The sequence below is a fragment of the Ascaphus truei genome, chromosome 4, assembly GCF_040206685.1.
Source record: "Ascaphus truei isolate aAscTru1 chromosome 4, aAscTru1.hap1, whole genome shotgun sequence".
NCBI lineage: Eukaryota > Metazoa > Chordata > Amphibia > Anura > Ascaphidae > Ascaphus > Ascaphus truei.
The window spans coordinates 354,514,981-354,535,214 of record NC_134486.1 but is presented as its reverse complement, the minus strand read 5'-3'; the positions used below and the strand labels follow the sequence as shown (position 1 = coordinate 354,535,214).

At 48.6% G+C, this 20,234-nt stretch overlaps 1 protein-coding gene across 1 annotated transcript in view; it reads left to right on the top strand.

Annotated features, from left to right (window-relative positions):
* The first annotated feature begins 3,467 nt into the window (after window positions 1-3,467).
* The window catches only part of LOC142493738 (EARP-interacting protein homolog), a 61,430-nt gene continuing 44,663 nt past the window's right edge, over window positions 3,468-20,234 (top strand). The window contains exon 1 of the mRNA XM_075598281.1: window positions 3,468-3,624. Within this exon, the coding sequence (XP_075454396.1) occupies window positions 3,620-3,624 (5 nt within the window). The 5' untranslated portion in view covers window positions 3,468-3,619. The remainder of the gene's footprint in view (window positions 3,625-20,234) is intronic.

Genomic DNA, 20,234 nt, shown 5'->3' with positions numbered 1-20,234 from the left:
ATGGTCATCCTGGCCATTATGATTCACTTTATTGCCATCGTACAATTTTGTGTACATTTTTTTAAAATTCTGTGACTATTATATTAGGATTTGATGTGATCGCACCAGGTTTTAATCGTACAGCATACAGTTGTGTGAAAAAGAAAGTACACCCTCTTTGAATTCTATGGTTTTACAAATCAGGACATAATAACAATCATCTGTTCCATAGCAGGTCTTAAAATTAGGTAAATACAACCTCAAATGAACAACAACACATGACATATTACACCGTGTCATGATTTATTTAACAAAAATAAAGCCAAAATGGAGAAGCTATGTGTGAAAAACTAAGTACAGTACACTCTTATTGCTTCCATAGGAATTAAGATGCTAAGTAGCAGACAGGTGCTGCTAATCAAATGCCCTTGACTAATTGATCATCAGCAAGTGTAACCACCTCTATAAAAGCCGAAGTTTTAGCAGTTTGCTGGTCTGGGGCATTCTGGTGTGTGTTTAAACAATGCCAAGGAGGAAAGACATCAGCAATGATCTTAGACAAGCAATTGTTACTGCCCATCAACCTGGGAAGGGTTTTAAGGCCATTTCCAAACAATTTCTTTTTCACACCACTGTATATACTGCAGGGGTTTGTCTGTTCCTGCAATATGACTTCCCGTTTTTTCTGGCTTAGTCCTGTTTTTTTGGATCGTGTCCCGATTACTTTTTTTTAAAAAAAAGTTATGATTTTTTCGCGCTTATCACGAGTTGACCCTGCGCATGAATTATTGGCTCTTGCCCGCCTCGCATGTGCCAATGGCCCACAGCGATCGCGAATGCACTGCCACCAAGAGCCGATTGCGCATGAGTAACCGGCAAGAGACAATCCAGCGCATGTGCGACAGTTGTCCTGGTTTTTAACTGGGAGAAAATAGTCACCCTAATGTATGTTATGTATGTTTGGGGGTGGGGGAGGGTTCAATTTCAGAAAAATGCTTGCAATCTTTTAGTCTTGGTTCGATGATAAAAGAACGGCTGAAATGATTTACATATGACTAATGGATGCAAAAAACGAATGAACTACTGTGTAGCATCATAATTAGTATTTTACGTGCTCTTTTTAATACATACTTACTGTAAAATTACATTTCTCCCCCCATATTTTAATGTGTATATATTTCACCCATCAAAACAAATATAAAGATAATGTTTTATTTATGACAATCCAGTTAAAGAGGCAGCCCCTCTAAGCGCCGTAGTGAAGCAATGACATATATAAAGCAGAACATTTTAAAGATTGATGCCTTAAGTGTTTTAGTGTTACACTTCATTGATCAGGACAATCCTGTCTCCCCCTTTTGTACTACAATCCTCTCCCAAGGATGGGTATGCATAAATAAGCTCATGGAATCAGAGGGACAGGGAGAAGGAATTAAAACTGCCCAATACAAAGAATACCCTACTTCATTTCCATAAAAGTGTCATTTTTCTTGACGGCGAATAACTTTTCTTCTTTTTTTCGGATCTCCGGCAGCGTTATTTCCAGCTATACCGCGGCTTTCCCCGGCAGAGGGCAAAGTTAGACTAGCTAGATCTGTATTTGTGTCCTCCTACTTTAAGCTGTTTAGCTAATGAGGGAATCAGAAACTCCTCAAGATCTTATTACAAAAGGGATCAAAGGTGCAATCCCACAGTGCCAGGCAAAGAAAAAGTAACCATCTAATTATTTCCAATAAACGAATGTAACCATGTTAAAAACAAAGGTTTTTAAAAAAAATGTTTATTATTATTATTTTTAGGAGCCTTTAGTTGCCGAAGTGTTTTGTAAATCAAGTGTTTCCTTTATCTTTTGCCCAGCTTGTCCTTATCACAGATACAGTACAGATAATAGAAGGGATGGGGGGGTGAGGCTTTGGCTATGCAACTCTTGTTTAACACTCTGCAATACCAGACAAAAGGGAGCCAGAGGACATCAAACTCCTCCCAAGTGTCTGCTCACCATGATTACAATCTAACATAAGAGGCAGCACAACTTACTCCATTTTTTTTTTTAAATGGTACAGGTAGCTAATTAAATAATATAAACACGGAAATACATTTATTTTTTTTTAAACACTGAACTCATGTGGAGGTTGTGCTCGTCCAAGTAATCAATGCTTTCCGTTCCGTCGGGAATTCTGAGACGTGTGCTGATGAGGTTGGTTAGCTTTGTTTTCTAGCAGGATAGTTGCTGCTATACTGTATGTATCCTGCCCTTGATTGTGGGTATATGTAATATGTTGACAAAACACATACTACACGCAGGTTTCTGGCATAAGTGCCAGTATAAATGCCATTGCGTGACAGTATTGGTGCCAGACCGAGTCACCATCTGTTATTTACCTGACCTCCATGTCTATTCTCTGCTTCTTTTTTCCCACTCTCACTCTCCTTTCTCTCTTTTCACACCTTTATTCGTCTTTCCTTCTGTCTTCAGTCACTTTCCTTTCACTTTTTCACACTGCACAGCAGTTTTCCAAACTGACTCCCTTCCTCACTCTCTGTTCTTCTATTCATTAGTATATTAGACACACATGTAAGAATATTCTACTCTTTACAGCAATTGGAGTTTGTTCAAAGTGCATCAGATAACATATTTTTTTGCAAACACACTCATGCTAAAGAATGGTGACCAGGCACTTGTACTCATTGGCGCAGTTCAGCGTCTCCTTGTAAATATTTACTCCTATTCTGCTTGAGGTTTCTTCTGCACATTGCAGATACTGTACAGCTCCCAAATTGCAGCCAGGCCATTTTGCTAAGGTGCAGATATACATGTATCTGGATGCAGGCAATAGAGACAAGGGTAGAATGTGCATCCATGTTCACGGATTCATAAATTCATGATAAACTATTTGTTTTTATTATCTGTTTGCACTTCCTTTAAAAAGTTTTTTAATTAGCATCACATAGAGCAGTGAATAGTTTAGGGCAGCAGTGCTCAACTCCAGTCCTCAACCACCCCCCCCTCCCAACCCCCACCCAACAGGTCAGGTTTCAGGATATCCCTGCTTCAGCACAGGTGGCTCAATCAATCTCTGCGGAAACTGGGAAATCCTGAAAACCAGGACCGGTGTGGGGGGCTTGAGGACTGGAGTTGAGCCCCCCTGGTTTAAAGAACTCAACCATTTCTGATTTGTCTCTACATAAAAAATATGCAATAGAGATTGGCTGTGATTTACTATATACTGCATCAATAATAATGCTACCAGTTAAACAATTAAAATGTGCTGAAGTGTAAAATGTGCATTACGTTCAATTGCTTCAAATACATTTGTCATTAACATCAGCTCCAGAATTGGAAGCCTGCAGTTTTCAGCTACAGTAAGTGTCACGTCTAAGATTTTTTTAGAACATCGTTTGTCTTATGTCTCCATAATTCAGCAACCGCCTGTCTGTTTTCTGTGCTCACTTAATCTCACACCCATTTATCTTTCATGATGCAACACCCCTTGTGTTTCATGGACAGCTCTCCAGTTCTGTGGCTTTGGAAGGTAAAGGGCAGCTGAAATTTACCTCTGGGCGATGGAGTCCTCATCACAACTGCACACAGGTTGCAACGGCGAACGACACTGCCATTCGTGGCTGGGACATAAGAAGTATGAGGTAATAAAGCTGTTCCTTACTTGATTATCATAAGTAATAGAGACATAAACTTGTCAGTCGAAACCTTAACTAAGTCTCGGCACAAAAATATTGGAAAATATTCGGCTTTCCCTTAGGGATTAGTAGACTTCTGTTATTCCTGTTATGCCTCAATCATTTACTGTTAAAGAAGCATTTATCCAGTTGGCCGTGAAAAGTACATTTTGAAACAAAAATATAGAATTTGTTCAGTAGTAGAATTTATGCTCTTTTATGTAACACCTTTGAAGCGACTTTTTGAACAAAGTATAGTAGATCCTTTTTTGTTTTCTACCATAATTGGAACGATTTCTGCTTCGCAAGCGTATATGTCACATGCTTCTGCATAAGAAGAGAGAAAGAACAGGCTGTCTGGGGATCTATCAACTACAGACATTGATCTAGACCCACAGAATTAAGTTTATTCGCAAAAGCTTGCACTTGCACCAGTAGCATTGCAAAAGCCACCATGAAAACTCAAATTTAGTCTCCCCAAAAAGCGAATTCATGCCATTGTCTGGGTGATTGGCAAACGCCGATAGGGTTGCCAGGTGTCTGGTATTGAACTGGACTGTCCTGTATTTGGATACTCTGTCCAGTAAAAAATGAGAGGTACTGTAATACGGGACATGTATGTGTCCAGTATTTTCCTCCCTGGACATAGTGCCCTGATGCACCTTTCACCATTGAGTCCAGTATTTTTGGAGAAGCCACCTGGCAACCCTAATCACAGAATAGAATGTGCCACTTAATTCATGAAGGATAACATACCTGTGAATGTATTCGTATTCTGCTATTTTCGTAAAGTTTCGATGAGTTGCAAATATCAAAAAATTGCCAATTTGTTAAATGTCTGCAAAAGTTTTGTATATTTTTGCATGTATCATAATGATAGTAGGTAAGCAGAGCACAGTCCAATGACATCCAGAGCAGGATTGAAAAACATGAGGAAAAAATGAGGAAAAAATCCCAGGCAAATTCCGAAATAAACAGATCAATTAATTGACAAGCTGATGTCACGAACGCACCTACGCGTTTCGTGCAAGGGCACTTTATCTAAAGTGCCCTTTCACGAAACGCGTAGGTGCGTTCGTGACATCTCTGTTATGGCATTAGCTTGTCAATAAATTGATCTGTTTATTTCGGAGTTTGCCTGGGATTTTTTCCTCATGTTTCTCAATCCTGCTCTGGATGTCATTGGACTGTGCTCTGCTTACCTACTATCATTGTGGATTCCTTACCTGTGGATGTACGCCGTGGATACAGTAGACGTCCCTTTGGTATACAGGTAATGGGCCATAGTGCCCTGTCATTTATCCTGTTTATACCAGATATCTTTCTTTATATCATACTGTCTGGGTTCATACTTGTGCACCATCAGTTGCGGTTGTCAAGTGGACATCACTAGGTGCATACCCATTCCAGTTATCTACAATACTCATTTGTGGACGTCACATGAGTGTCTGGACATTTATTACTACTTTCATATATGAATATAAACCATATTGGACTATCTGAGCACCCCATCCTACTGCTTCACTGCATGTATCATAATGAATGTTGTTTTGCAGTCTTTCATTAAAATGATCTGTAACAGCACATTATAGGAGTAATTACCATGTACCAGACGTTGGCGTGTACTAACTCTCTGTGATGGGGATAACATAATAATGTACAGTATGAAAGCAAGAAAAAGAGAAAATATGTCCCTCAGGCTAGGTGGGCAGAGTAGAGTCCGCATCAAGATCCCTGCAAATAGGTAAAATAATTCAATCATTTTGAAACAGTGCTACACACACACATGTAAGCAACAGCAGGAAAAGAACACTATTTTAATTCTAAACATTAAAAATTCATAATATACACACGCAAAGAAGACCAAACAAAATACCACTCTTCCCCCATAAACAATAATCAATAGCTACACATATAAACACATATGGACAACTGACACAGACCATATCTGAGACTATAGAAGATAGGGGGCAAGGGTATAGCTTAATAAAGTACATAAACCTAACTACTTAAAGGCAGGGTAAATAACTCCACTCTAATCAAGTTATACCGATGTCCCTCCAGACATAGCCTTATGCCCCCTCGGATCTATCTATATTTCATAAAGAACATGACTAAGACAATAATAAACATTCATAAAGATATATATATATAAAGATGTACCCGTAACCTATTACAGATAATACCAATATCTTAAAAGTATGTTCAAATAATAGTGTATTAAGTCCCATTAAGGAACTTATATGTTAAGTCCCATAGAACTGAATGGGGTGTATGCCACTCAATTGTATGTATACCTGTCAACTTTTTTGTACTGTCCAGAAACAAAACGTAAAAATAACGGTAAGAAACATAAGCTCTCGTAGTTGGATCCTACTAAATTAGTTGCAAAAAATGGTTAGTATCTATACTACTGGCCAGTTAACTGCATAAAAGCTTCTTAATCTTTACTCCAATACCTTACATCAGACGAGCGCAAATTAAGGGGAGATTTTTTTCGGGGGGCAGGGGGTGGCGTTTACAGAGGCCCCACACATTTAAATTAAATGCCGGGGGAGGCACGGGGCCTCTGTAACTCCCTCTTACCTGCTCTCAGCTGGCTCCTCGGCGACGCCATGATAACACAGCATTAAATTGCAATGCAGCGTCACATGGCGTTGTGATGTCATATGATGTTGTGACATCATATGACACTGCCGGTAGGGGGAGGGGGCGCGTGCAGCTGTGAGAGTATACAGGGGGGCGCAAACAGAAAAGTTTGCACACCCCTGCCTTACATGTAATGATGACATCCAGACGGTCAAAATGATAGTGCCTCAGTGCTCATAGCAAATACCTGTGTAACGGTATTTCTGGCCCGGCCTGACCCACCCAATCTCACATTGGCCCCTGTGGTCTAACCGGACCCCATTACAGTGTAGATATGCCTGATGGTGCACCTGTTGGCTACAGGACTCCTGAGTCTCCCGCATGATGGTGTGTGGGGAGGACCCGTCAGACAGGCAGCTGAGGTAGTGTGCTGAGTCTCACCTATTTCCAGTGCAGCGCCTCCACCTCACCAGGGCCCCTGCGTCCGCATGGGGATGATCCTGACGATGAACTCCTCGGTGGTGCAACCTCCTGTGTAATCATTGGACTCTCACACACAGGGGTTTCTCTGATCAGCTCCATCTTTATTGTCACGGTGGGCATAGCTGCCCTCCACAATGGGTGTATTTAGCCGATCATCTCGCCCGTGCTCCCCTTTGATAGGTATGTCACTATTCCCGCAGGAATCACCGCCCTGTGCCAGGTCCCTGGACACAGTCTCCCATGGAGTTACTAGAACATAACTGACACTCTAGCAGAACTTGAACTACTCCTCTTAGCCAAACTCCTTTCTCAACTCAGACTTCAGGTAGAACTTTCCAGCAACTAACTTTTAGACACAGTGCTGTGCCTTATGTAACTTCTGAGGCTGACACACCTCTGACATCACTAACCATGGAGTCAGAGCATGTGACCAGTCCCATCCATACACAGGGCACCCCACCAGGGTGTGAGGGAAAACCTCCATGATTACTGCTGGCATGCCCACACTTACCAGGCCTTGCTGCCAGCAGGAGAGATGACTGTAGGCATTTTACATGACCGCTACATTCTCCCCCTGGTGAATCCCATCGCCCTCGCTGGGACCTAAATTTGTATACCTCTTTCCAGGAAGCACTGTAACGGAAAACATAATTAACATCACACAAATTTCCTCATAATGCAGTACACATGAATACAGTCATCCGCCAAGCCCGCCCCAACCAGCAGCCACAGACCCGCGTGATGCACAGTACCACCTAAAAATAGTGATAGGGGTCCGGTTTCTTTACTTCTCTACCCCCCATATCCAGAACTGTTACTGAGAAATGCCTGGGTAATCCCCTCTCTGGTCTATATGTTACTCTGTGTTTATAGATATTTCTCCCAATGGCCCATATGCGGATTAAATGTTCTATCCGTTCCTCGGCCTTCTTTCCTATCACGGAACTCCCTCTCCCCACTAGGTGCATTTCTATGGCCTCCCTAAGCCACCTATCCCGGTTGTCCTCTATCTCATCCATGAGAGGCTCAGGGACATACGGGTACTCCAACCCGTGGGAAGATTTATACCGAGCCATTGTGGTTCTCTCGGCCCTACTAATTCTAGTCAGGTCAGCCTTACCTCCCCTTCCAGGCAGCACCCATGATAGGGGTTCGTCAGGGTCCACGGGGTCTGACAAAATACTGGGACCCATAGGCTCTATTTCCCTATTCTCAATCTGCAGCCATCGCTCCTGCAGCTCTCTGTCCCTCTGTTCTGGGGTGAACTCTCCCACCGTCCACCAATAGTCCACTACATCCTCTCGCCGGATGAGGAACCGAGTGCGGTCCATCCAGGCCGAGTACCCTTCAAATAATGGGGCCCACCAACGGTTCTCCCGGAATCTGTTTGACCCTCCTGAGTCCCTATCATCGTCCATGGAAAATACCCCTGATGACCTCTCAGATCGCGGTACGGACCACCTAAACGACCCCGAGGCCTTTACTACGGGTTGGGGTGCTGTAGTTGCCACTCTCAATTCTCCCCCTCCCCTTGAATCGCCCTCCGTAGCGCCACTGCGCTGCCTTTCCCCAGTCCGTCTTCCCTCCCCCCCTTGTGAATTGTCCACGTACTCCAGGCTAGGCGGTGAACCCGGTGACCGTGTGATGGGGGTAGGGGTATTAACTATGGCGGGGGTTTGGGCATAGGGGCACGGAACGGGACCCCACGGGGTTACGACCCGCTCCTGGCTGTCCGTAGACTGGTCCAAGGATGATGTCTCACCCTCCTCAGTCCTGAGATCGTCTCTCCAATTTCTGGGCCTTGTAAGTGATCGGGGACCTTCCCCCGATCGCCGAAGCGTCGCTGCTTTTTCTTCATGGGTTCCGCCGTCGCCACCGGAAGTGACGTCCTCCCCGGAACCGGAAGCGTCGCCATCTTGAGTGGGACCCCCATGCGGGATCTCTTCTTCCACGACGACATCCGGTTGCTCCGCCGTCGCCGCCGGAAGTGATGCCGCCACTCCACGTGCGCTCGGGGCCTGGCGCGGCCCCTCCAGCGCTTCGCCGTCCGCTGTAACCAGGTAAGTAATAGGGCTGCTTGGCTTACCCGTCCGCAGGGGTGTAGGCGTCTCTCTCCCGTCTCCGCCAGGTCCTGGGATGGTGGGACTCCGTCGGTCGGGTCGCCGATCTGCGGGGGACGTCCTGCCACTCACCCCACGGGGTGTCGTTCTCCCAGTCTGCCTTTTCAGCTCCGTTTTTACCACCGCCAGCTCACGGAGGTCCTCGTCCGAGTAATCCCCTTTCCCTGACTTAGGGGTCTCCGAGCGGGGTGACAGTCTCTTTTCCCCGAACGCGGGGGTTGATTCAGCCGCCTCAATCGCCATTGACCCAGCCGACTTGACCGGCTCCAGTCCCTTGTCTCCGGGACTCGCGCGGTTGATCCATAGCGCGCCCGGGGACTCGGCGGAGCGCCTTGTCACGTCCACCGGGGGGTCAGCAGGCTGTATAGGAATAAAGGTGGGCATAGGCCACAGGTACAAAGTCCCGCAATGAGGGCAACGTGCCGCCGTATTGACCGTGCCTCCGGGCAGCCCGCATTGTAGGCAGAGCCCGACCACCGTCTCGGTGTTGGCCACCCTCACTACTAGCACCCCGCCGGGCACTGAGTAGGGCTGTGTAGAGACCATTGTGCCCACAGTGGAGGAGCAGGCCATTCTTTGTACAGGAGCCACTTCCTGTACAGGTCTCTCCTTCTCAGTGGTTCCTCGCAACTGACTGATGGAAGTTGCTGGATCCGCCACTCCTTGCTTCGGCTCCTCCCTTCTCTGACAGAGCTGGAACCCGCCCCCAGGGGTTGCAATAATGGGCGGGTCCCACAGGGGAACATCATGCCCCTTAATTAAGGCCACACCTCTCTCAGTCCTGGTGGGCGCGGTTAGCGTTTTCGCGCCAATTTCCCCACAAGGGTGGGGTTCTTTTCCCGCGGCTAGTTCCCGCCTTCTCCTGGCAGCCGCACTCTGTGCAAGATAACCATCCTTTTTGCACGGCTCCTCCACGGCCGGAACTACTTTCTGTAGTGGCGCCGTCTGGATATCAGTCCCTGGGCCCAGTGGGTGCATTCCCACAGGCCATAGTTGAAAGTCACTCCCCCTGGTAGAAATCAGGGGAGGGTCCCATAGACTAAGCGGTTGACTCAGCACAGGGGCTGAGTTAGTCACTGTCCATCCCGGCGCAGCCATAGCTTTCGCGCCATGCCCCCCATCAGGGCGGGGCTCTGCTGTTCGCGCCATTCCCGGCCAGCTTTTTGCAAGTCCTGCACCAGCCACATTTTCTATGACTGTCCCATGCGGTGTCCCTAGCAAGCGGGAACCGCCATTTTGGTTGACTTTTAAGCCCAAAAAGTCCATTTGTTTGTTTTCCTCACGGGGTTCTCCCCCAATTATTACAATTTCCTCACACTCTTCAAGGGTGGCCCCTCGCTGTCCCAGACAGGATAAAAACGGGGCAGCCACGGCCTTCGCTCCGCTCCAGAGCAGATTGGTCAATGATAACTCGGCGACAGTCTGCTCTTCAGTGGGTTGCACGCCACGGGTGCCCTCCCCATCAGCCTCTGTCCGCCATTTCACGTTCTCCGCCCCACGCGGATCCTCCACTCTCTCGTAACAGTTATCATACATGGGGCTCCACTCTGCGGGCAGCCACCACACCGGTACAATAAAGATTAGCTTCAGATGCACCACCACATATGTACCTTATCTAGGTGTGACCCAGTGTTGCACTACCTCAGGCTAGGCTCACTCTCTCAGTGTCTGCTGTGACTCCTTCCTCCCAGTCTGTGCTCCCTACGGTGAGTGTCTGGAATGGGCTAGGTACTCTGGCTCTGCCATGCAGTACTTGGGGCGTCTACCTGTCTTGGTCAGCCTAGCGCAGACCCTCTCCAGGATTCCTGACCAAGTTAACAGGCTATCCCTTCTGGCATCCTACCAACTAGCACTGCCTCAAGGTGACTCGGTCAGCTATAGCCCGGCTCCAAACCCCTCACTCCTTTCAGGCCCCTAGGTCGTCCCTGCGAACTGACAATATCCCGTCAGCCCCCTGACCACCCCTAGGTCCGTCCCTACGCAGCACAAAGTGGCAGCAGACACTCTCCCTGTTTCCCAGTGTGCCTAGCTAGAGCCTGTCCTGATGACAGATCTGATCTCAGCAGCTCGCCTCCAAATGTAACGGTATTTCTGGCCCGGCCTGACCCACCCAATCTCACATTGGCCCCTGTGGTCTAACCGGACCCCATTACAGTGTAGATATGCCTGATGGTGCACCTGTTGGCTACAGGACTCCTGAGTCTCCCGCATGATGGTGTGTGGGGAGGACCCGTCAGACAGGCAGCTGAGGTAGTGTGCTGAGTCTCACCTATTTCCAGTGCAGCGCCTCCACCTCACCAGGGCCCCTGCGTCCGCATGGGGATGATCCTGACGAGGAACTCCTCGGTGGTGCAACCTCCTGTGTAATCATTGGACTCTCACACACAGGGGTTTCTCTGATCAGCTCCATCTTTATTGTCACGGTGGGCATAGCTGCCCTCCACAATGGGTGTATTTAGCCGATCATCTCGCCCGTGCTCCCCTTTGATAGGTATGTCACCTAGATGAGGGATTCACTATTCCCGCAGGAATCACCGCCCTGTGCCAGGTCCCTGGACACAGTCTCCCATGGAGTTACTAGAACATAACTGACACTCTAGCAGAACTTGAACTACTCCTCTTAGCCAAACTCCTTTCTCAACTCAGACTTCAGGTAGAACTTTCCAGCAACTAACTTTTAGACACAGTGCTGTGCCTTATGTAACTTCTGAGGCTGACACACCTCTGACATCACTAACCATGGAGTCAGAGCATGTGACCAGTCCCATCCATACACAGGGCACCCCACCAGGGTGTGAGGGAAAACCTCCATGATTACTGCTGGCATGCCCACACTTACCAGGCCTTGCTGCCAGCAGGAGAGATGACTGTAGGCATTTTACATGACCGCTACAGCTGCATTATCCTTTGTTCAAGGAAACTGTTACCGGCCTGCCACACTGCTCTAGTTCGGCTCCCTGTGGGTGTTTACACTTCAGCTGCCATGTGGGGTCTGACACTTGTGCCGTGTTTCCCCATCACTGGGTACTCAAATTTCATCCAATTGTTTTTTGAAGCAAACAAAAAGAGGGGGTGGGGGTTACCCTCGCTCAGCTAGAAAATGAGATAGGGGATGGTGCTCCTCTGGGTCAAGGTAAGTACAATATACTGTATGAACAAAAGTAAACCCAGTTGTGGTCGCTCTTTCCCCTGAGTGGGTGTATTATGACATTATTTTTTTTTTTAAATATTTTTCCTTTATTGGTGTCATACATCGCAGGGGTACATAATACCGACACTGGCTCACAGGCCAACTTGTAAATACGGCGCAGTGCATGTACATGGCATAGAAGAGGTAAATGACACACAATAAACCCTTTTTCCTTCTTTCAATAGTGAAAAAGAGAGGGGGAGACGAAGGAAAGGTGGATAGTTGGGAACGACTTCGGGAAGAGAGGGGGGAGGGGGTTAGGGTTCGTCGGCCGTAGGGGGGGGGGGGGAGGAGTAGCTGAGGGGTTTATGTGGGGGTTGATAGTCCTATCCAGGGTTCCCAGGTAGAGTAAAATTGTGGGGTTTTTTGCTTTAGCATTGCCGTCAGTTTTTCCATGCTCATAATTCCGTCTATTCTTGTAATCACAGTTCTTCTGGAGGGGGCTTTAATTTTCTTCCATGCCGCCGCAACACAGCATCTCGCAGCTGTCAGTATTGCCGCCGCGAGTCTGGCCGCCGGGGCAGGGAGGTCGTCAATTGGTTTTCCCAGCACGTAGGTCAGCGGGTCCAGGGGTATTTCTATATCCAGGGTCTCGGTCAGGAGGCCCTGGATCCGGGACCAGAATCTTTGGATCTCCGGACATGTCCACCAAATATGGGGCATGTCCCCCCTTTGACCACAACCTCTCCAGCATTCGTCTGAAGTGCCTGGGTAGATTTGGCTCAGTCTACTCGGGGTCAGGTACCAGTGGAATAATATTTTATAGATGTTTTCTTTTGTGACGGAACAAATTGAGGTTTTGGTGGCTGCTTCCCAAATATCCTCCCAATCCTCAAGGTCCAAGTTGGTGTTTAGGTCTTCATTCCATTTCGGCATATATAGGTGGTTAGGGGGGGGCTGAGATGCTTCGAGCGTTTTATAAATCTCTGATATGAGGCCCTTTTGGTATTCGCCTTTGAGGCAGAGGGTCTCGAATCTAGAACGCGGCGGGAACTTGAGAGTAGGGGACTGGGTTCTTAGGAAATGTCGGATCTGGAGGTATTGGAAAATGGGCAAGTTGGGGGACGTGAATGTGGTTCTTAATTCCGGGAGGGACATGGCCTCGTCTTTTTCCAGCAAATCCGCAACCACTCTGATGTTTAAGCCTTGAAATTGGCTGAGTTGGGATCGGGCGCATCCGGGTGGGAAGTCCGGGTTCCCGAATAAGGGGGTCAGTTGAGAGGGGGTTGAAGCTAGGCCATATTTCCCTTTGGTTTTTAACCATGTCGACCTCGTGCATCTCATTGCCCCGAGACCAAGTCTCAGCGATTTCCTGTTTTTGAGAGCTGGGGACCACAGTAGGGTCGGGAGGGGGTTCGGGAAAGCGTGGTGTGTCTCGATCTCCAGCCAGCAATTGGTGGCGGGGGAACTGTTCCATACTACCGCCTGCCTCAGTTGGGCCGAAAGGTAGTATCGGAGTATGTCCGGGGCCCCCAGGCCCCCTCTCGACCTCGAGGCTAATAGGACCGATCGTGGGACCCTGGCTCTACGTTGTTGCCATATAAATCTTAAGATATGGGCCTGAATATTCCTCAGTTCTGCTAGTGGGACAGGGACGGGGAGGGTCTGAAAGAAGTAGAGCAAGCGGGGTAGGATGTTCATTTTGGTGGATACTATCCTTCCGAACCAGGAGATCTGGTGGGATAGCCAGGTCTCAAGATCTTTTAAGATCTGGCGGAAGAGGGGGGGGTAGTTAATTTGATACAGCGAGTTATATGAACTTGCTATTTTGATTCCGAGGTATTTGATGTGGGAGGTGTTCCATTTATATTTAAATTTCTGTTGTAGGGCTGACCATACGGGGTTCGGGAGGGAGATGCTAAGCGCCTCTGACTTGTCAGTATTGACTTTATAGTCTGATAGTTGGCCAAATTCGTCAAGGAGTTTTTCTAAGTTAGGGAGGGAGGTGAGGGGGTCTGACAGAGTGAGAATTATGTCATCGGCGAACAGGGATATTTTGTATTCCCTGTCTCCGATTGGGATACCTTTAATAGTGGGTTCAGTTCGAATTCGGGCGGCTAGGGGCTCTATGGATAGGGCGAAGAGTAAAGGGGAGAGGGGGCAGCCTTGTCTGGTGCCGTTTTGTATTTTTATTGGGTTGGAGCGGCCTCCTGGGAGTTTTAGTAGGGCTGTTGGATTAGTATAGAGGGCCCGGACGCCGGCAAGAAATGGTCCGGAGAAGCCGAATTGGGGCATCGTTTGGTCTAGATAGGACCATCTGATGCGGTCAAAGGCCTTCTCTGCGTCGAGACTTAGTATCAGGGCCTGGGATTGTTTGAGGTGCACGTGGTCTATAATATCAATAATTTTGCGGGTGTTGTCAGAGGCCTGTCTTCCTGACACAAATCCCACCTGGTCTATATGAATTAGCCTTGGGAGAATAGGATTCAGCCTGTTTGCTAGGATTTTGCTGAAAAGTTTGAGGTCAGAGTTTAAGAGGGATATTGGGCGGTAGCTGCCGCATTGAAGGGGGTCTCTGCCCTCTTTATGTATAATAGCCAGATTGGCTGCCGACATAGTGTCTGGGATCTGTTGGTCTTGCATAAAGGAGTTGTACATTTCTAGGAGGTGGGGGGACAGGGGGCCTACAAATTTTTTATAGTACCCGTTGGAAAATCCGTCGGGTCCGGGTGTTTTAGCTAATTTAAGTGAGGATATCGCTTTTTTTAGTTCCTCTAGAGTTATTTTCTTGTTTAAGAACTCGAGTTCTTCCTGAGTGAGGGATGGGAGGTTGCATTTGGTTAGATAGTCGGATGTATTTTTGGCGGTATCTTTTGGCATGCTAGTTGGGTGGAGATTGTAAAGATCTGTGTAGAATTCTGCGAACTCATTCGCAATGTCCTTCTCGTTATAGGAGACTAGGCCGCTTTTAGTCCTGATCTTTGAGATCTGGGTCTTTGTCTTCAAGCCTCTTAATTTGGAGGGCCAGAAGTTTGTCCGCTTTGTTGCCCCTATCGTAGAACCGCTGTTTGGTCCATTTCAGGGCTCTCTCCACCTCGTCAAGTTGCAGCACTTTTAGGTCGGATCTCGCTTTCTCGAGTGTTCTGAACACCTTTTTTGATAAGGATTGTTTGTGTGAGCGCTCTAGCGCTAGGATTTTATCGTGAGTTCCTTCTGGCTCTCTGTTTAAGTTTCCTCTTGTAGGAGGCTATTGATATAAGTTCCCCCTCTGATGGTGGCTTTGTGGGCCTCCCACAGAGTTGCTGCTGAGGGCACTGAACCTTTGTTTATTTGGAAGAAGGTGATCAGTTTTTGTTTCACTGTTTTGACTACTAGTGGATCGTTGAGAAGCGAGTCGTCGAGTTTCCAATTATATGTTAAGGACTTGACGAAAGGCAGAGAGAGGGTGAGTACGATAGGGGCATGGTCAGACCACGTTATTGGGCCTATTTCGGAGTGGGAGGATGCCTGGAGTACATTATTGGTGCCCAGAAAATAGTCGATCGAAGTCAGAAGTAAGACTGATGGGGGGTTGAGTAGAAAGAGTAGTCTCGCTGACCCACGTGCTGGGCTCGCCAAATATCTGTCAGAGAGTACTCCCCGAGGATATCTTGGAATTTTTGGCTTTTGTCTGTAGTTGGATGGAGTATGGGGGCAGTAGTTTGGCCTGATCTGTCATGGGCTGGGTTAAGTACCATATTTACGTCTCCGACTAGGAGAAGGGAAGAGAGCGTCGGTTGTCAAGGGTGCTTAGGAGGTTCTGTAGGAATTGGGTTTGGTTGGCGTTTTGGGGCGTAAATATTTAGGATGGCTAGGGGGAGCCTGAGAGCGTACCTTGGAGGAGTATGTACCGTCCCTCGGGGTCTTTAGTTACCGTCGTCAGGGCAAATGGTATGTTGTTTTTAATCAGGACGGCCACCCCTCTTTTCTTGCTGGGGGAGGAAGCGAAAAACGCTTGGGGGTACACGTGTTTAAATGTGTTTGGCGGGTCTGCATTGTTATAATGGGTTTCTTGGATACAAATTATATCCCCTTTAGTTTTTTTAAATTCTTGAAGGGCTAGTTTGCGTTTGCGAACCGAATTAAGGCCTTTGACATTCAGGGAAATAATTTTGATCGACGCCATCAGTGTGGAGGGGGGTCTCGGGATAAGCCCCTGTCCCTGAATTATTCCCATGTCAGGGTTGGTTCGTGCGTCGGGTTGAGTATGTGGGGGGTAGTCCTTAGTGGTCCCACAAGGATATTGGGGGGAGGTCGACGGGGGGGAGGGTGGGGTGGTGGGGGAGAGGGTGGGGGGGGGGAGGACACAGGAGGGCAAGAAAGAGAATGGGCTGTCTTGGAGCCCGAAAAAGGTTCCTCTTGACATTTTGATGTCAAGGGGATGGGGTGTAAAAAAAAAAAAACCCCTGGGAGAACTTTCGGGGCGTCACTCACGGACCGTAGCCAGAAGGAAGGGTCCAGCACCCCCACCCCATTGCTTATGGGGGGGGGGGTCCCTAGTAAGGAAGGGCACCTCTGGCTTATGGAGGCCTTACTCTCCTTTGGTTTGGGCCATAGATAATCTTTTACATCCTTAGTAAACATTGTTTTCTTCCCTTATGTTAAGTCCTTGTCTGTGTGTTCTTTGTGAATTCCGGGGGGGGGTGGGGGGGGGGAGGAGGGAGGAAGGGGGGGGGGGAGGGTGGAGGGGGGGGGAGGGGAGGGGGGGGGGGGACGGGGGGTGTTGGGGAGGGGGGAGGGGTGGGGGGGTGGATGGGGGGGGGCGAGGGGGGGGTGAGGGAGGGGGGGAGAGGGGGGGGGTTGGGAGGAGGGGTGGGGGGAGGGAGGGGGGGGGGTTGGGAGGAGGGGTGGGGGGAGGGAGGGGGGGGGGGTTGGGAGGAGGGGTGGGGGGAGGGAGGGGTGGGGGGGGGGTAGGGGTGGGGGGGGGGAGGGGGGTAGAGGGGGGGTAGAGGGGGGGGAGGGGGGGGAGGGGGGGGGAGGGAGGGGGGTAGAGGGGGGGGGGAGGGGGGGTAGAGGGGGGGGAGGGGGGGGAGGGGGGGGTAGAGGGGGGGGAGGGGGGGGAGGGGAGGGGGGGAGAGGGGGAGGGAGGGGGGGGGGATAGGGGGGAGGGGATAGGGGGGAGGGGATAGGGGGGGGGGAGGGGATAGGGGGGGGCGGGGATAGGGGGGGGTGGGGATAGGGGGGGGGGCGGGGGGCATCTGGTGAGGTAGGGGGGGGGGAGGGGGGTATCTGGGAATAGGGTGGGGGCGGGAGGGGGGGGGGGCGTGCGGAGTACACATAGGTAGCATATAGGTTAAACCTTGCTCTCGGGGGGAGTCCCAGTCTATGGCTGAGGCTTCCCTTGTACTCTGCTATTGTCAAATTGCAACAATGGAACACCTTTAAACATTGGTTTATAACAGTGTAGGCTCCCCTGGAGGGGACAAGGGGGGGGCTAGCATATAGTATACACATAGTTAGCAGGGGGTTAAAACCTTGTTCTCGGGGGGAGTTCTCATCATAAGCCTAGGTTTCCCTTGTGTTTTGCTGTTATCAACTGCTCATTGGGATGCGTTCAAACATTGGTATATAGCACTACAGTTTGGCATAACATAGATCGTTTCTTCTCTGGGGGGGGGGGGGGGAGGGGGGCATACTGGGGCAGGGGAGGGGGGGGAGGGGGAGCACATGGTATACCAGAGTTCAGTAAGGAATTTAAACATTGCGCTCAGACGGAATCACGTTCTTAGGGCGAGAGATCCCTTACATAGCACCATTTTAAATTAGAACATCAATAGTTATTTATACATTGGCATATATCTATTGTGACAAACGGCTTACTCCGGGCTCCGCCGTCTGTCCGGGACTGTTAGAACACGGTCTTTTAGGGTAGGTTAAATGATGAGACGTCACGTACTGTTCCTTTAAACAGGCTATGCCTGGTTTATTCAGTCCCAGGCACTGAGACTGCCACAGTTTAAACAGAAAACAAAGCCAAACAAAAAGCTGCTCGTCTGAGCGATAACTTAAACTTAGATGTCCCTGACTCAGAGTTGGAAGTGGCTTGTCCACTTCCACCAACAAAATAAGTACCTTTGCAGTCTTTAGACAAACTAACAGAATGAATGAAGCGATTTGGGAAAGAGGCTTTCTCACCCCTCTGCAGTTCAGCAGCCTTCCAGGCTCTTGGGCGGGGCCCAGAGGAAACAGGAAACAGGTCTTATATACCTGAACTCTAATCAGCATGACAGGTGACAGAAAACAGGCAGCAGACAAACTGTGGAATGGAGTGCCTGTACCACGAGGCTGCCCTGTTCAGCTTAGACAGGACAGAAACTGTTCAGTATCCTGGGAGCCCTGTATATGGAGTTTATTACCAACCCCTGGTTTCTGTCACATATCCTCCCCCCCAGCTCAGACCTCGAGGGGTGAGCGACCATGGATATTAGGGAGTGCATCCTTGACAACCCGTCGGCATTGCCATGTTTGTGCCCCGACCTGTGTTCCACAGAAAATTTAAAGGGCTGTAGGCTTAGGAACCACCTGGTCACCCTAGCGTTCTTCTCCCTATTTTGACACATCCAGGTAAGGGGTGCATGATCTGTGACCAATCGGAACTTTCTCCCCAACAGATAATACTTGAGTGTCTCTACAGCCCACTTTATTGCGAGACACTCTTTCTCGACTATGGAGTAATTTTTCTCCTGGGGATTTAGTTTCCTACTTAAATAAAGGATGGGGTGCTCCTCCCCTTGAGACTCCTGGGAGAGTACCGCCCCCAGCCCTACCTCAGATGCGTCGGTTTGGACTACGAACTCTTTGGAGAAGTCAGGTGTGACCAACACTGGTTGGGCACAGAGAGCTTCTTTCAGGCTTCTAAAGGCCTGTTCGGCTTCGGGGGACCACTTTACCATTAGCGGTCCTCTTGCTTTTGTGAGGTCGGTTAGTGGGGTTGCCTTAGTTGCAAAATTGGGAATAAACCTCCTATAGTAGCCAATTAACCCCAAAAAGGTCCTTACTTGTTTTTTTGTGACTGGCCTTGGCCAATTTTGTATCGCCTCTACTTTGAGTGTTTGTGGTTTGAGTAACCCTCTACCAATAGAATACCCCAGATACTTGGCCTCCTCCAGACCAATAGTGCATTTAGCGGGGTTAGCAGTTAGTCCAGCAGACCGAACTGCGTCGAGCACAGCTTGGACCTTTGGAAGGTGGGACTGCCAATCTTCACTATGGATTACCACATCATCCAGGTAGGCGGCAGCGTACCGAACATGTGGTTTTAAAATTTTATCCATCATTCTTTGGAATGTGGCGGGAGCTCCATGTAAGCCAAAAGGCAGCACCTTATATTGAAAGAGGCCGTCTGGGGTTGAGAAGGCTGTTTTTTCTTTTGCCCTTTCTGTGAGGGGAACCTGCCAGTACCCTTTTGTTAGGTCTAGGGTTGTGAGATATCGGGCTTTGCCCAGTCTCTCTACAAGTTCATCCACCCTGGGCATAGGATAAGTATCAAATTTTGACACCGCGTTTAGTTTCCGGTAGTCATTACAAAACCTTGTTGTACCGTCTGGCTTTGGGACTAAAACTATAGGGCTGTTCCACCCACTTTGGGATTCCTCAATTACGCCTAGTTTTAGCATTTTTTTAACCTCTAAACTTATAGCCTCTCTCTTGGCCTCTGGGATTCGGTACGGTTTAAGGTTAACTCGGACCCCCGGTTCAGAGACTATGTCATGTTTAATTACGTTAGTTTTACCTGGCTGTGTAGAGAAGATTTCTTTGTTCCTTCTCACTAAACTCTGGACCTCTCGTTTCTGATGCACGGACAGTGTTTCAGCTATGCTAACCTCTGGGTCAGTTTCTTGATTCTCTGACGGACCTGGGGGTACTAGGGTTAACAAGACCTCTCTATCTTTCCAGGGCTTGAGTAGGTTTATATGGTAAATTTGCTCAGGTTTCCTCCTACCTGGCTGCCTTACCCTATAATTTACTTCTCCCACTCTTTCCAAGACCTCATATGGCCCATGCCATTTAGCAAGGAATTTACTCTCCACGGTGGGAACCAGAACTAGTACCCTATCACCTGGAAAAAAAATTCTGACCCTAGCACCCTTATTATACGTATTCCTTTGTGCTTCTTGAGCTTTCTCCATGTGTTCCCTCACTATGGGTAGGACTGCAGCAATGCGGTCCTGCATTTGGGCAACATGCTCTATTACACTTCTGTAAGGGGTAACCTC